The sequence below is a fragment of the Syngnathoides biaculeatus genome, chromosome 2 (assembly GCF_019802595.1).
Source record: "Syngnathoides biaculeatus isolate LvHL_M chromosome 2, ASM1980259v1, whole genome shotgun sequence".
NCBI classification, from domain to species: Eukaryota; Metazoa; Chordata; class Actinopteri; order Syngnathiformes; family Syngnathidae; genus Syngnathoides; species Syngnathoides biaculeatus.
In genome coordinates, this window is record NC_084641.1 from 18,933,863 (window position 1) to 18,951,835 (window position 17,973).

At 44.5% G+C, this 17,973-nt stretch overlaps 1 protein-coding gene across 11 annotated transcripts in view; it reads left to right on the forward strand.

Moving 5' to 3' along the window:
- The window catches only part of dgkaa (diacylglycerol kinase, alpha a), a 42,521-nt gene that overhangs the window by 13,621 nt on the left and 10,927 nt on the right, over positions 1 to 17,973 (forward strand). For all 11 annotated transcript variants that reach the window (XM_061839260.1, XM_061839280.1, XM_061839271.1 and 8 more), the window contains 8 exons: positions 6,047 to 6,160; positions 7,040 to 7,116; positions 9,681 to 9,810; positions 10,675 to 10,749; positions 10,834 to 10,883; positions 12,191 to 12,265; positions 12,425 to 12,541; positions 16,594 to 16,711. In XM_061839260.1, the coding sequence (XP_061695244.1) occupies positions 6,085 to 6,160; positions 7,040 to 7,116; positions 9,681 to 9,810; positions 10,675 to 10,749; positions 10,834 to 10,883; positions 12,191 to 12,265; positions 12,425 to 12,541; positions 16,594 to 16,711 (718 nt within the window). In that variant the 5' untranslated portion in view covers positions 6,047 to 6,084. The remainder of the gene's footprint in view (positions 1 to 6,046; positions 6,161 to 7,039; positions 7,117 to 9,680; positions 9,811 to 10,674; positions 10,750 to 10,833; positions 10,884 to 12,190; positions 12,266 to 12,424; positions 12,542 to 16,593; positions 16,712 to 17,973) is intronic.

Here is a 17,973-nt window from a genome sequence, read left to right on the forward strand (position 1 = left end):
GTTGCTTGGACGGTCTACACGTTAGCGCTTATACAAACAGTTCCAATATTCAAATCCACTGGGCTCCCAGCAAGTAGGGCAACAGTTTCTATTTTAGTCGTTGCCTGTAGTTCCCTTTTGGTGTCGAGATGATGGTGCTAATGTGGTCCTCAACGTCCAGAGTATACTGTATTGTCTCATCCGGAAGCATCAAACGACACCATCGTGGGATTTTCGATTTGAGGCCAAATGTCTCCACATTTAAACAGGCCGGGCTGCCTCGAAGGAGGCTCACGTTCATTGTGTGCCATCCAGTCACGTTTGTGAGAGAAGCCCGGGAATGTTTTGGTGGTCTTTGAGCTTCAACTGACCCAAGAGGAGCATTGGGAATGGGAACTCAATAACTGCAAAAAATTTTTTACCGTATTTTCCGCACTCTAAGGCGCACCTAAAAAGCCTTTAATTTTCTCGAAAGTCGTCGGTGCGCCTTATAATCTGGTGCATTTTATATATGGATCAATATTGAGCTTTTGGTGCAGCTCCATCTAATGGATGCATAACTTAACCCCAGCCTCGACTGTACCGTCTATTCTATCCGACTTAATTATGCGGTGCGCCTCATATATGAAAAAAGATTTAAAATGGGCCATTCATTGAAGGTGCGCCTTATAATACGGTGCGCCTCATAGTGCGGAAAATAGGGTAAGTGTTAATCAGTTTATTCTCAATGGTGGATAGCAGGTATATAATCCTGTTGTTGATATATTAATTTCTATATAATTGATATTTTCCGATCAGGTAAGTGTTGCCTGAGGCATGCCACACCGGAGCTTTCCATGGTCGTGGCTGAATTTCTGATGCTGATGTCACGCAGTATTTCTTGAGACAGCAAACTACTTGAGAGTGACTCAGCAGCGCCTCTGCTGGTTACAGACGGGTCATGGACTCCATTTTACGGTCAATAATCAATTCCACACAATGTCATGTTTGTAATGACTTAATGATCATTAAGCTCTTACAAAATAATGGATTACCTCCAACAAAGAGCCTCTCGTGTTGCTTTAATATTGATTTAGCATTAGTGTGTCTGGTGTCTGGTGTTCTACGTGACAGAAGAGTCTCCGCTAGGATGAAGGGCAAAGTTTATAAAACAGTGGCGAGGCCGGCCGTGATGTACGGATGAGAGACGGTGGCACCGAAGAAACAACAGGAAGCAGAACTTGAGGTAGCAGAAATGAAGATGAGTGAACAGGTTGGATAGGATTAGAAATGAGCTCATGAGAAGGACAGCCAAAGTTGGATGTTTTGGACACAAGGTTAGAGAGAGCAGACTTCGATGGTTTGGACATGTCCAGATATATTGATAGAAGGGCGCTGAGGATGGAGCTGCCAGGCAAAAGAGCGAGAGGAAGACCAAAGAAAAGATTGATGGATGTTCTGAGGGAAGACATGAGGACAGTGGGTGGTAGAGAGGAGGATGCACGAGATAGGCTTAGATGGAAAAAGATGACACGCAGTGGCGACCCCTAACGGGACAAGCCGAAAGAAAAAGAAGAAGTGTGGTTAGAGTTAGGGTTAAGTAACTGATTTTGCAAAACTGGATGCATGGTCCCAGACAGAAGCCCTTTCATTGCAGAACTTCTGCCAACATGTATTGTCATTTTCCATGATTACTGAAAATTATGATACTTTTTTCAGGAGGGTCCACCCCCTAACCCCCTCCCCATTGCTCATATTACATTCTACAGTTCCTTCTATAATTTCTCTAGTATGAGAGTTTCACGTTGTTTCAATTGGAAATTTGCATCTAATAGACCAGAGTAGGCTTAATCCGCTCCAGGCTTTTTATAGTAATGTAGCGGTTGGTGCTTGGGGAATGTGGAGGACGTTGGTGGGGGAGTAAATGTTGCTTTTCCTCTGGCTGTGGTGACTTGAAAAACCACTGAGACAACGCTACACGTTGGATAGCGGCAAACAAGCACACTGGCATCATATGCATCCATCCATCCATCCATTTTCCGTGCCATTCTGTTATCCTCATGCGGGTCGTGGCCGTGGTGAAGCCCACCCACGCTGTCTTCTAGCGAGGGGGGGTACACCCTGAACTGGCCACCTGCCAATCACATTGGACATAGAAATAAACATTCACACTCACGTCCGCGCGTGCAATCAGTTTAGAGTCTTCAACCTTCTTTTCATGTTTTTTGGGATCTGGGAGGAAAATCAAATTACGCAGAGAAAACCCACGCAGGGACGTGACAACATGCAAACTCCACACAGGTGAGGTCGGGTTTGAATTTGGGTCCTCAGAACTGTGAGGCAAACGTGTTGACCGGTTTTCCACTGTGCCACGGGGACAAAACAATACACTTTTTTTCCCCCCGCATGCATTCAGACAGTTTAATATGGGTATACACTGCGCAAATGGAAGCTTGACCCATTTTAAGTCGTGCCGAGCTTGATTTGCTGGGTGCAACGGAACCGATTATCAGCTCCTGACTGATCGCATGCTGGTTGGATGTATTTCTGTCACGTCTGGACATTTTTTCTGGATTGCAGCTGCTCCGAGTGGATGACCATGTAGCTCAAATGAAGTGTGCCGCGTCTCTCTACATGCACCTGTGTCTCTTTCTTGAATTTTCACCTTGGCTCAGATGATAAAAACAAGTTGGGTAGACTGGGTCAGGAAGGGCATCTGGCATGAAAACTGTGGCAAAAAAAGTAATGCGAGTGACTCACTGCAGTGAGCCCTGATGGGCCAAGGCCAAAGTCCCAACATTCCAAATCCACATGCAGCTGAAACTAGATTTGTTTTTTGATTTGCTTGTTTCCACAACACATTAGTGGTTAGCGTGTCTTGGGCTGCCTGATAGTTGAGAGGTTCTGGATTCGAGTCCTCCTGGGTGCCGCGTCCGTGATGTCCCCCCGTGTTTTCAGTACCCCAATCGCCAGCTTTGACTTTGTTCCTGTAGCTTTCCGCTGCGTCACTGGAACAGTATACATTTGAATTATCGAGCTGCACTTTCACGTTTGAGCGATGTTTGTTTGTTTTCTTCAGCCAATGTTGTCATCAATGCTTTTCTTCTTTATTCTGCAACCTTAATTGATGAAAAGTCCGAGAACTGTTCCCTGTTGTTGTGTTGAAAGCCCCTTGTGTAAGCAACAGGTCATTAAGGCTCAACAGCATTCCTGAAATCCTCCGAATGAAATATTTATACCTGCTTCAGTAACCCTGATTAGACGGGGCTGTTGTTATTTAATCTTTTTTTTTTTTTTTATTATGAGATTCTTTTTCCCGCTCTCTGTTTTTGCAAATCTTTATCAGGAAGTGATTGCAGAGGCTGATGACACAAAATAGTCTAAAGGAAAAAAAGGCTTATGCTCCTGCGGAAAGTAAACTCCAGACGTCAGCAGCCTGTTTTGAGTGTGTTTCGGCCACCTATTTGCATTGTTCTTGTTTTTAGAAGAATTACTTCCAAGGAAAGGATCTTGTCATGATTCCTCCAAGTAGCGCGTGGCTATTCACGCTTTCAGGGTCTGCCACCAACCTGCTCGGCAACGCTGCTGACCTTTGGAGGGAATTAGCGTAATTTCTCGAGTATAATGCATCCTGAAGTATAATGCGCACCCCCAAAGTTGAGCTAAAAAATCAGGAAGACTCTTCTACCGATGTACAAGGCGCACCACTAATTTGCTGCTATCCGTATGCTCAAAATATTGGGAATTATCTATTCCTATTTGGCGAGGTTTGCATTTGTTGTACTTGTATTGTTTTACAAAGAGTCATCATTAATAATAATCTTTGTGGATGTACTGATCCAGCGGTAATATATATCTCAGGACAGCCCACAGGATACACTAGTCCTGGTCCCTCCAATTGTCAGAACAGAATCCCTGAACATTTCAATTGTGTGCGCTATGCCATTTTGTTTTTAAATTACGATCATACTACGTAGTTTTGTTAGATAGTTGTTAGCAGTTAGCTCACGTTGTTTTGCCTCCGTTTTGGCCGCGTCATTGGCCGGAGCGAGGTCACATTTCTTTAAATGTGGCTGCACAACTAACCCTTGCAGTCGACATATTTTATCTCCATTTAAGTTAAAACAAACTCACGGCCTGTTGTTTCTGATATCTGGTGCAGTAGTAACAAATACTGTATGTTACGCTAACGTCAGGTTGGTGGTGCACATTAAGGTGATTTATATAAATTTGTAACATAAGACATCAAATATCATATCGAAATGCATACGTATACCCTTTTTTTTAACCACTCTATGTACCTGTATAGGACAATACAATGTGATTGTATTTTTTTATTTTTCCTCCATACCTAAACATAATGCGCTCTCTTGACTTTTTGGAAATATTTTTGGAGAAAATTGCACATTATTTCCGACAAATTGCGGTAATCTCGGGACGCTGCGAACCTTTCCAGTGAGCCCACATTCGTGCTCTACTTTCTATCGGACAGAAAACAGCAACTTTCTAAACTTTAGTTATCATCAGTGCAGGATGGAGACTTCCTCATCCTCACTTTTTCCAGCGTCTCAATGATTAATGACTTTTGCCTCGTGTGTTTTCCCGCCGTTAAGGAATCTCTTTCCATTGTGTTCTCACCGCAGCCGTCAACACTCTTTCGTGAGTCACATGTAAATTTCTTGCCCACGTTGGATCTCGTTTGAGATTTCAGTCCTTCCTTTTATCAGTGTCTTTGTGCAGTGCATTTTGTGCACAAAAGGCTCTTCCAATGTGTCGGGTGGTTCCGGTTCAAGGGGGCGGGGGGCCCCGCTCGCTTAAAATACATCCCACGTAATGTTTCTTTTTTTTCTTTCCTTTTTTAGGCCAATGAGGAAATGAACAATTATTTTAGGCTCACCAACTCCCAAAAGGGCCAACTTTCACTTTTGGCTTGACATACTTTGGAGAAGACAGCTTGGAGCGGATCACCATTTATTAATAATGATGACAATGTAAATACAGGCTGCACCGAAATATAATTAGTTCAAGGATGCTGCTCAACCTTCATTTTTTTTTTTTTAAATTTTAATTTGGACACAAATGTTCCCACAGGGCGGCACGGTGAGCATCCGGTTAGCACGTCAGCCTCACAGTTCTGAGGACCGGGGTTCAAATCTCGGCCTCGCCTGTGTGGAGTTTGCGTGTTCTCTTCGTGCTTGTGTGGGTTTTCTGTGGGTACTCCGGCAAGCTCCTGCATTGCAAAAATGTGCACGTTAGACTCATTGAAGACTCCGAATTGAGTTTATGCGCCCTGCAACCTTTGGCAACTAGTTCAGCCTGTATCTTGTCTCTCGTTAAAGGGACTCGGGATCGGTTCCATCTTACCCTGGACATTTTTTGCCTAACCATCTTTTTCTAATATTAGGGAGGCAATATTGTCTTTATGGTGCCTCGTTACCATAGAGGCTGTAATCAGTTCAAACAGAAGTACCTCTCATTGGGGCCTTTTCAGGACAATGAGATGACAAGGATCCATCCATCCCTTTTCTTTGCCGCTTATCCTCACGAGGGTTGCAGGGAGTGCTGGAGCCTATCCCAGCTGTCAAGGGGCAGGAGGCGGGGTACACCCTGAGGTGGTTGCCAGCCAATCACGGGGCACATCGATTCCGCACTCAGAATCACACCTAAGGGCAATTTCGAGTGTCCAATTAATATTGCATGTTTTTGGGATGTGGGAGGAAACCAGAGTACCCGCACAGGCACGGGGAGAACATGAAAACTCCACATAGCCACCCGGCTGAATTGAACCCGGGGCCTCAGAACTGTGAGGCCAATGCTTTACCAGCTGATTCACCATGCTGCGAGATGACAAAGATGTTTTATGAAATGAAATTGACACTTTTATGCTACATCCGTGTTAGAATCACTCTATGGAGGTCTAACTAGCCAAAATATGAGACCTGCACTGAGGACAAGAGCTCTAGAAAGAGGTTGGATGGAAAATTAATCAGATGTTACATGTCACAGATGTCCACAGCGGAAGGTGTAGAAAGTGGTTTTTACTTGGCTCTCATAAGCAGGACGCCTACCTTGTCTTTGGTCTCCACAGTTTCGCCTCGCCGCGTCTCGCGCCCGAGCTCACGCAGCATGTCCGCCCCCGCCAGCAAAGAAGTGAAGGAGCTCAACCCCGTCGACTTCATTCAGCTGCAGCAGTACATTGAATGTGAGTTTGTCAACAGCGCGCCACGCTCCTCACGCACACCCACACACACGCAGACAGTACACTGTACACACACCTCACCTTGAGTATCCTCCCACTCACACACTTGGGGTCTCAGAACAGAACTGGACGAGCTTTCAGTCCGAAGACAGAACTCTACATCGGGGATGGGCACCAAAATGTTATCGGTGATTTGTTTGCAATCGGGCGCAGAGCGATTCAGCCAAAGCGGCGCGACATCCTAAGTGAATGTGTCCATTCTATCCATCCTATGCTGTTGAACGTCCCAATTTTTGCTATCAATGGAATCTGAAATTACAATCTATAAAATCTTTATTAGCAGAGGTAATCCACAGTATAATAATTAAAAAGACACTGGCGGTGCTGTTCTGAACCAATAATTTGACGTAGTTGTGCCCCATTGAAGGGCTTGCAAGTACACGACTGGTCCGTGTGCTTTCCTCATAGTATAAATATATTACATGTATTACCATCATGACCAAACAATCAACAACGGTGCATGCGGAAAAGGTCGCGCCGTTATAGTTTCGCATTAGGGTGTAAAGGCACATAGTAATTGAATGTTTTATTTACAACCATTTCAAAGGCTCCCATTTATTTTCCTCGGTTTGCTTGTTGTAATTTAATTGAAATAAAAGTACTCTACTGAGTATATCTTTACATGCTCCTGTGCAAAAGCATTAAATTAATTCATTCAATTGATTTACTGTGTTTATTTTTAGTTGATCCATGAAGAAAATGGTCAATGGAAAATGGTCGCCATCCTCTATGGCTCACAGAACAGATGTCAGTTGTTGTTTTTACGTGATAGTCCTAAAAGATCCGCCTTGACTTTTTCCGTCCTTGTGCGACCTTTTTCAGATTGCAGCCTGAAAGTGAAAGACGTGCTGCGGGAATTTGACGCTGATGGCCGCCTGTCCCGGCACAGACACGGAGAGGTGAGGAGTCGGGACGGAGCGTCCTCTTCGTTTCGAAGCCGTGCAAGTTCTGACACGTGGCGGCTCTGAGAGCGCAGAGAGGAGCGTCTGCTTCACTCTTACGTGGGCACATATTTGCAGCGTGACATCGGCTAATTGGATGCAAAGCCGACGACGGCGTCGACTGAGCGCACTTGCGACAGGCGGTCATTATTATACCGAGACTGCAGATGTAAATGACGTCCTTGTCCAGGCCCACGCAACCAAACCTCGCTGGCTTCTCTTTACTCATTTATGCAGAAAGCTAATCTAGTCATTTCTGATAGCTGAGGGGATTTTCAAATTCATTATCCCCATTCAAAAGAAATAAAAGGGATTCATGTTGAACAGCACATTTCAGTGGTAGTCGACACGACTGCCTCGAAAATGCATTCAGGTTCATTGAAGGTGTCGAAATCATTGTAGTTCACGGGCCTCATAAACCCAGATTTGATGTCGAAGCTGCAGGACATCCAAAATATTACCATACCTGATGGAAATTTTTCCAGTTGTTTGAATGCAGAACGAATCAAGTACTTTCAGAAAATCTTCAGTCATTTTACAAAACAGCCTCAGTTTCCTTGACAATATTTTGGTTCAATTTGTCATCTAAAAAGTCATCTCACGTCATTATCCTCACAAGAGTTGCGGGAAAGCTGGAGCGTATCCCAGCTAGCTTCGGGCGAAAGGCAGACTGAACGCTGAACTGTTTGCCCGTTAGTCGCAGGGTAGATAACAACACCTTCACTGAGCGGGAATCGATCCCACCCTGCCCACACCAAAGGCAGGTGTGTGTACCACTACACCATCAGTGACTCCATCTACAAAGCGTGCTCAAATAACTGATCAGATTGATTGTATTATAAGGTACTTTAAAAGTTTAAATCACAGATATTTAGAACTGAAAAATATAGGGTTGCATTTTAAAATTGAATCCACTTATGAAGACCTAGGAATTATGACCACTCCATATGTTACAGGAGCATAATTATCCCCATTACTCATCACCACCACAATATTTTTTCCAATTTCAAATTCATCCTGCGGACCGGATCGTACTCCTTAGCGGGCCGGTTTGGGGCCGCAGGCTGTATGTTTTACACAGCGACACTAAATTGCCCTGCAATTGCCTGTCGAGCAGTTCAGGGTGTGTAACATCCTTCACCGTATCTCAGCCACCATAGGTTACAGTCACCAGTGACCCTGATGAGGACAAGCATTACCGAAAATGGATGTACAGACAAAAGGTAGCTTTGTACCATCCATAACGGTACGTTATACTACGATGAGGCGAGGGTTCCACTTAAATGTCTCTGTGAGGTTGCCATGAGTGAATTATTTATTAGTGGGGCAGCTCTGCAGGGCATAGGCGTCAACAAGAAATGGGTTTGTGGTTCAGATTTATCGAGGGACTTCGGTTCAAGCCCTCCAGTATCCCATCATCAAAGTCGCTCAGAGGAGGGTGGAGAGATAGAAAGAGAGCGAGAGATAGCCTGCTCCACTCACTTCTGCTTTCTTGCGGGTGGGGAGGGCTTAAGTGTCTAAAATGTAAATTGGGGTGGCAAAAATAGCTTTATTACCTACTTTTTCGCTGTTACCTGTTGTTGACACTGCGTTCGACTGATTATTATCAAATAGTTCCCAGGTGATCTGACTTAAAATACACGTCTGGGACATGCATTTGTCAATTCACCCTAAAGATTAGATTTATAGCACCGTCTCTTTCCTTTCTTTGCTGAAATTAGCGCATTTAAGAAGGCGGCGCCAACTCATGCTCATCGGATACCGTGTACTGCTCGGCCAACGGCGAGTTTACATTTTTGTCCCTGTGCCGTCCAGGCGTGGAGGATCGGTCAGACAAATCAGAGTCTTCTCCTGGCTGGAGCAAAAGCCAGTGTTGGAGAGGAACAAAGCAAATGCCTGTAAAGCATTTTCCCTCACTGAGGCAGCACTTCGCACTCTATACCAGGGGTGTGAAACTAATTTTTAGCACGAGACACATTGTGGTTACGGTTTCTGCCAGCGGGCCATTACGACTCTGAAACCATCAAAAGCGTGTTACACATGAAATTTGGGCACTCGTTTCGGAATCAGAAATCAAGGGTAATGGGTTTTTCAACTATTGTTGACGTTTGGTAACACAAAAATGCATGCAATCTCTCGTCGTCATTTAGGACATGACAAGTGGAGATTTTGGTAAAGATTTGAAGAAAAAACCTTGGAAGTTGATACACGTGATTTGCCTCCGTGGGCCACATAATTGTGCGGCGGACCGGAACTGGCCCCGGGCCTCGAGTTTGACACCTGTGCTCTATACCGTGAGCGAGTTGCACGTGAACACATGACCAAACACACACATCCCTCCACAAAGGGACACTATACTTGCAAATAGTTGGGTCTGTGGAGTGCCTGCGATATGTCCCCTTTAAAAAGTGTAATGATCCGCAGCTCATTGAATTTGTAAAAGCCAACGTGCAGCAAGCAAAGTCGTTTTTCATGTTACGGAATCTCACAAAGCGCCTCATCCCAACTTGTTCGTGTTCCAGTGCATCGACGAAGAAGGCTTCCGTCTCTTCCTGAAAACGTACCTGGAAGTGGACGACTTCCCAGCCGATCTGTGCCAGCGACTCTTCCGCTCTTTCCAAAACTCCGAACCTGCTCAGGAAGACAACGGCAGTAAGAATACACAAACACGCACGCACACAAACACGGGTGGGTACTACTGAGGCAAATGGCCGCCATGTACTGTCTCGCATCATGGTAAAAGGAGCATGGAGATTTTTCAAGACAGGGTTGTGTTATTCCAGAACACTGTAAAAATAGAAGTGCAGATGAACGCACAGAACAACGTCACAATCCGATTTTCTGCATGCCAATGAAAGTATATGTACAGGTAATAATAATTAACATGTTTTTTTCCCCCAATGCTTATATTCAGTGATGGCGTAGATAACAGGTGTCAAACTCAAGGCCCAGGGGCCAGATCTGGTCCGCCACGTGATTTTTATGGCCCCCGAAGGAAAATCACGTGTGTCAAATTCCATGATTATTGTTAAAATCATTTCAAATTGTCATATCAAATATGATAATGTTAAGATATTGCAAGAATTTTTTGTGTTAGCAAACATAAACAAAACTAGAAAACCCCATTACCCTTCATTTCTGATTCCAAAACTACTTCATAAATTTAATGTGTAAATATGGTGAGGCAATGAAAGATTTTTATGGTTCCAGTTTAACGGCCCTCTGAAGGAAACCGTATCTACAATATGGCCCGCAACAAAAATTACTTTGACACTCCTGGTGTAGACGTTCATTTGCCAGACTTCCATGCAGGCTACACAGCACGTATTATATATGTGCAACCAATAAACCATACAAACACAATGGCTGAAATTTCCCAGAGACCAATCCAGGGTGTATTTTTCTTTTGCCCTAAATCAGATGGGTTAGGCTCCATTTTACTGGCAAACCATAAAAGGACAAGAGATACAGTCAATGGATGGACAATAAATATTGTTTTATTGCTGTACTTTCCAGAGGAGGTCTTTCTAAAGGATGTTTCGTGTTACTTCTCACTCTTGGAGGATGGTCTGCCTCGGGACAAGCTGGAGTGTAAGTCCTATTTTTGTCTTTTCGTATCTCATAAAATGGCCGCCGCTTTTAAACTGTGGTGGAATTCTGTTCCTTTAACCTCAGTTGCTTTCAAGCTCTACGACAGAGACGGCAACGGCGTCCTGGACAGCTCGGTAAGATGGCAGTCAGCCGTGCCTCAAAACGTGGTCCTGATAAGATTTTGGAACCGGGGCCTTCAGTGGGGACTTTGCAGACTTATTAAATAGTTTAATCTGGGCAGACGCGTTTCGCTAGTCGTACTTGGGTTGCGCTCGCCAACCGATCAGAAGACAGAATGTTGGTGACATCATCGGGGTGGCCAGCTCACCGGCCTTGAGAGGACAGATTTAAAATCTGATTGGCTAAATAAACATGATACATCATAGATTTAATTTATCCATCCATTCATTTTCTTCACCGCTTATCCTCACGAGGGTCACGGGGAGTGCTGGAGCCTATCCCAGCTGTCAATGGGCAGGAGGCCTGGTACACCCTGAACTGGTTGTCAACCAATCGCAGGGCACATAGAGACAAACAGCCACACTCACAATCACACCTAGGGGCAATTTAGAATGTCCAATTCATGTTGGATGTTTTTGGAATGTGGGAGGAAACCGGAGTACCCGGAGGAAACCCACACAGGCACGGGGAGAACATGCAAACTCCACACAGGCGGGGCCGGGTTCATACAATTCTTTGGAACAAATTTCTTTGTAAATCTAGGCTAGTCTTTTATGGAAGTAAATTAGTGCCACCAGGATTTGAATGTGAAATGTAAAGTGATGGGCGGGTCAGCTGGAAAGCGTTGGCCTCACAGTTCTGAGGTCCCGGGTGGAGTTTGCATGTTCTACCCGTGCCTACATGGGTTTTCTCTGGGCACTCCGTTTCCTCCCACATCCCAAAAACATGCAACATGAATTGGACACTCTAAATTTCCCACGGTGTGATTGTGGGTGCAGCTGTTTGTCTCAATGTGCCCTGCAATTGGCTGGCAACCACTTCAGGGTGTACCCCGCCTCCTGCCCTTTGACGGCTGAGATAGGGTTCAGCACACTCCCTTGTGAGGATAAGCGGCTAAGAAAATGGATGGATGGATGAATGGATGTAAAGTGATGACATTTTCAATAGTTGCTACAATTTGGTGTCTAAAATTCACCGTCGGTGCCACCAGACAGGGCTACTTCAGGTCAGAACCGAACACCCACCCAATCGCAGTTAGGCTTTCTGAGTCCGCGATGTAACATATTAAGAAAGCGCAACTTGATTGGCTGGCTGTTTGGTTCCGACCTGAAGTAACCCTGCCTTGTGGCACAGACGGTGAATTTCAGACAGCGAATTGTAGCAAATTCAAATCTTGTTTTGTGTGGCATTTCAAATTCAAACTCTGGTGCCTCTACTTTACTTCTGTAGTCTTTATTTTATTTTTTTAACTGAATTGCAGGAAGTGGATAGAATTATCGCTCAGATGATGCACGCTGCTGAGTACTTGGGATGGGACGTGTCAGAGCTCAGGCCGGTAAGTCGCACAATGCCCCCACCCGGTGCGCTTGACAGCCCCACATCTTGATCAAGATGGCCAAATCGTATGTCGACTTATTCGCTTCTCACACGACAACCACAAAAAGCAAAGCTGAGAAACCTGTTTGGAGGTCAAAAGATAACCCTATACCCGCAGGTTCTCAAGGACATGATGACAGCGATAGATGCTGACAGCAGCGGTACGGTTTCTCTGGAGGAGTGGGTGGAAGGAGGCATGAACAACGTCCCCCTGCTCGTCCTGCTCGGCCTGAAGGTAAATTACGTGAAAGCTTTTATTGCTGCTGCTGCTGCCAACACCTCTTTGGCCTTTGCCTCCTAGTCCTCCTTTCCCAGGCCTTTTCACGCACTCAGCACTACTAAACCCACTAATGTCTTGGGTGTGCTCTGCGACACATGAGTGCTTTCGTCTCTTTTTTTTTTTTTTTCAAACACAATGTTAGCAAACATTCTGTAATGAAAACACTGAGTAAGAGGACTAAAACAGAAGAAAATAAATGAGCCTTCTCATTCCCGACAACAGGTAGGAATCACACTATTTTTCCTACAGCAAAGACGTGAAAAGAGATCATCATTAAACATTTATTAACTGTAAAGCACAAGTACTGTGTGTCAATTGTGAAGTCAGATTTTAATATTCTTACTACTGTGACACAAGTGTAAAAATAAGTGAACCAGGTGGTGGGTTATTTTTTGGTAAAAACAACAAAACACTTCCTTTCAACACTCGTAATGTAAATGAGGAGGAAATAATGAAAAGCCTCCTTTAATTTCTTAAGCGTTCATTGTCCCACGTGTAAAACAAATACTATAAAATATCCATCCATCCGTTTTCTTAGCCGCTTATCCTCACAAAGGTCACAGGAGTGCTGCAGCCAATCTCAGGTGTCATCGAGCAGGAGGCAGGGTACACCCTGAACTACTTGCCATCCAACGGCTGGGCACATAGAGACAAACAGTCGCACTCACAATCACACCTAGGGGCAATTTAGCCATCCATTCATTTTCTTTGCCGCTTATCCTCACGAGGGTCGCGGGTAGTGCTGGAGGCTGTCCCAGCTGTCAATGGGCAGGAGGCGGGGTACACCCTGAATTGTTTGCCAGCCTATCGGAGGGCACTTGCAGACAGACGCACTCACAATCACACAATTTAGAGTGTCCAATTAATGTTGCATGTTTTTTTTTTTTTTTTGGGAGGGGGGGGGTGTGGGAGGAAACCGAAGTGCCCGGAGAAAACCCACAAAGGCACGGGGAGAACCTGCAAACTTTACACAGACGAGGCAGGGATTGAACCCTGGACCTCAGAACTGTGAAGCCAACGCTTTCCTAATGAAAAATAACATTGTCTGAAGCATATTGATACTTTATCACAAACAATCCACTGATGCAATTCTTAACTTTATCAACACAATATCAAGATAAATATAAGGCTATTGATAGATATTTAAAGCCAGGAAGGGAGATGGATGCACCTGCTGCAGGAAACAAAAACAAGGGGGGTGGGGGGGGGGTTGCTTTCCGCATGTGATTTGGATAAAAGCACCTGTCTCCCTCTTAACAGATTGAAAGCAACCTCATCATCTTGTGCGGACAATTCAAGAAGATTAGTCTGCTGTGAATGTGCCGTGCAGGACGCCGCGACACATTCTGCGATAATCAGCAATGTCATTAGTGCGACGCTCGCCGTGAGTGGGTGTGAAATGTGGGCCACTTCAGTTATGAAAGGAGTTGTGTTGTTACCAAACTGCACCGCATTTGGAACTTACGCACAACTGAACTGAACTGAACTGAACTTTGTAGAATAAGTTTTCTGAGATGAATGTCAAAGTGGCGCTGTACTATCTCAGTGGCTGTACAGAGCATGCTATTTTAATGCTTGGGCCAATTAAATTAGCAAACGTCTAATAAAATACAGGATGGCAGTACAGTGTGAAAGAAAACATGCGCAGATCAGAGGAGAATCTATGTGTGGTGTTGCAAACAACTGTAAAACTAAAAAAAAAAAAAGTAGTTCAACAAATAAGATGAGTCCAATTGCCTCAAAATGGAGCCATATGGGGGGGGGGATCAGGGACAAGCCAGTGCCAACTGTAGGCTGCTCACAAACCGAGATGAATGCACCAGGAAGGACATTCAGGAAAGCAGAGGAAAGCATAGAGTCCACAACTGAGTGTTGGGACTTGGAACGTTGGGACTCTGACAGGAAAAGCTCAGGAGTTGGTTGGCATGATTATTAAGAGAAAAGTTGATATATTGGGAGTAAGGCTAGAAGTTTAGGGGCAGGGTTTAAATTGCAGCATTTTACCATAGTGCAGATGGGAAGAGGAATTGAATAAGGGTTGTTTTAAAAGAAGAGTTAACTAAGAATGAAGAGGTGCAAAAACTATGTGGTCGATTGATGAGGCTGAAACTTGTATAATGTAAGGGGAGATTAGTTGCTGTGCTCACAAGAGGTGAAAGAAAAATTCTGGAAGGAGCTCAGACCCTGAGCATCCCAGAGAGAGACAGAGAGTCATGATTATTGCAGATTGCTGTGGACAAGTTGGTAAAGGAAACAGAAATAATGAAGTGATGGCTACGTTTGGCATCAAGGAAAGGAACTTGGAGGGCTAGATGGTGGTAGACTTTGCAAAAAGCATGTAAATGGTGAACATTTTCTTCCAGAAGAGGTGCATTAGATCTTGTGCAGATGATGTAATCTGAAGGAGGTTACGGAGTGTAAAATGGTGTGGTAGGTGAGAGTGTGGCGAAGGCTAAACAAGAGGCATATGACGACCTGCACACCAGGTTGGACACGAAAGAAGGAGAAAAGGATCAGATGGAGAGATAGAGATGGGAAGGATGTGCAGCAGGTCAGGATGATTAAGGTTAGAGATGGAAATGTTTTGACTGGTGGCAGTAGTGTGCTAAATAGGTGACGTTGATGAACGAAGAAAATGAGAGAGAAGGAAGAGTAGTAGAAGCGAGTGTGAAGGACCAGGAAGTGGCAATGATTAGTAAGGAGGACATGAGAAAGGCACTAAAGAGGAATGAAAAATGGAAAGGCAGTTGGTCCCAATGACATACCGGAGGAGTTATGGAAGCAATTTGGAGAGATGGCTGTGGAGTTTTTGACCAACTCATTCAACAGAATACTAGCGGACGAGAAGATGCCAGAAGAATGGAGGAAAAGTATGCTAGTTCCCATTTTTAAGAACAAAGGCGATGTTCACAGCTGTGGGAACTATTGAGGAATAAAGTTGATGAGCCACACAATGAAGTTATGGGAAAGAGTGGTGGAGGCGATATTCAGGACAGAAGTGAGTACTGTCAAGTATTTGCCTGTAACAGCATGGTTTCATGCCCAGAAAGAGCACCAGAAATGCATTATTTGCCCGGAGGATGTTGATGGAAAAGTACAGAGAAGGGCATCAGGCGGGGTACGCCCTGAACGGGTTGCGAGCCAATTGCAGGGCACATTGAGACAGACAACGGCCACACTCACAATCACATCTAGGGACAATTTAGAGTGTCCAATTCTTGTTACGTGTTTATGGGATGTGGGAGGAAACCGGAGGGCCCGGAGAAAACCCACGCAGGCATGGGGAAATCATGCAAACCCCACACAGGTGAGGCCGGAATTTGAACCCTGGTCCTCAGAACTGCCTGGCTAACGGTCTAACCAGTTGCTCCACAGTGCCGCCATCTTTGCAGAAATATTTTTTTCATTGCTACAATGACAATAAGTTCAAAAACAATTTGGGAAAATGTACTATTGGGCTAGCAATAGTAAGTAGAAGACACGACGAACATAATGGTGAAAAGACATCATTGTCACCATGTGGCATTTCATAGATAACGCTAGAATTGCTCAATTTGTGTCATGCATAATAAAAACATACCTTGAGATTTGCATTGAAGTCATTTATATTCTATATGCATACGAAAGTGAAAGAAAAAACAAAAGAGTCTGTGGAGTTAATCCTCCTCTTCATTGTTCCCCTGCTGCTTAACCTGTTGAGGTCAAATAATTATATTTCTTGCAGTAATAAGCATCCATTTTCCGCTTGACCTCATGGAGCCTATAGCAGCTGATTTTCACGTTCACGACATTACTGAGCGGCACCCAAGCAAGGCGAACATACCACGACACCATCAGTGACTGCTTGTTGCAAAAACAAATCTTAGATATTTTCACGCATCAAACATCAAATGTTTTAAAATTCTTGTAGCGCAAGACTAAAAATGTCACTCAACCACTGTCAAGTAGCAGTCCAACTCTCAAAGTCAAAACTTGGGATGCCTTTTTGTGTGCTTGGCATTTCCCAGATGACCCAGACAGACGGGCAGCACCTGTGGAGAATGAAACATTTCAGCAAGCCAGTTTACTGCAACGTGTGCCACTGCATGCTGCTGGGCCTCAGGAAGCAAGGCTTGTGCTGCACCTGTGAGTAACCGCCAGACCTGCAAAAGTCACACACCTGGAGCCTGGGTGAACGCGGAAATATGATGGGGACTGTTCTGCAGCAGTTCTGGGAACTACACTTGACTCTTCTTTTCCTTTCATTTGTCCCACTTGTCCTCGCCCAAGCATGTCATCCTTTTCCATGTAAGCATGTCTACTCTCTCCTCCTCTCTTACCCCAACAACCCTCATGTCTTCCATCAACCTTCTCTTTGGTCTCCCTCTCGCTCTTTTACCTGACAGCTCCATCTTCATCACCCTTCCACCAATATATTCACCCTCTCGCATCTGGACGTCTCCAAACCATTGACGTCTCCTATTTGTAACGCTCTCTTCAAAACCTTGGCTGTCCTTCTTTCTGATGAGCTCATTTCTAATCCAAGCCTACAACACAACTCACTACTGTTCTGCTGCTCTCATACGTGTCACACATTTCCCTGTCACACCAGATTTACGCATGCAGTACCACAGTTCTTCTCTTGGTATTCTGTCATCGGTTTCTCTAGATCAGGGGTGTCAAACTCATTTTCCCCGCGGGTCACATTGTAGTTAGATATTCCCTCAGAGGACCGTTATGACTGTGAAACCGTGAAAATCTTTCGCCTCATCATATTTACACATGAAACTTATGAACAAGTTTTGGAATCAGAAATCAAGGGTAATGGGTTTTTCAACTATTGATGATGTTTGGTAACACACAAATTCTTGTAATATGTCAACGTGATCATTTAGGATATGACCATTTGAAATGTTGGTACAGATTTTAACAGTAATCATGGAAGTTGATACACATGATATGCCTTCGCGGGCCGCATAAAATCATGCGGCAGGCCAGATCTGGCCCCCGGGCCTTGAGTTTGACACCCGTGTTCTAGATCTGCAAAAACACAATGTCGCTCCCTCTGACCTTTTCTGTGCTTTTCCACGAGCATCCTCAAGGCAAATAATGCATCTGTGTGCTCTTTCTAGGCATGAAACCATACTGTTGCTCGCAGATGCTTACTTCTGTCCTGAGTCTAGCCTCCACTACTCTTTCAAATAACGTCATTGTGTGGCTCATCAACTTTATTCCTCTATCGTTCCTCACAAATCCTCACATCACCCTTGTTCTTAAAAATGGGCACCAGCAAACTTTCCTCCATTCTTCAGGAAACTGCACCTAAGTAGTTATTTGTGCTTACTTTTACTCCCTCCATTTAAAAACAGATATCTGTATTTTCTACTTTTTATTTTGTCAAAACAGAC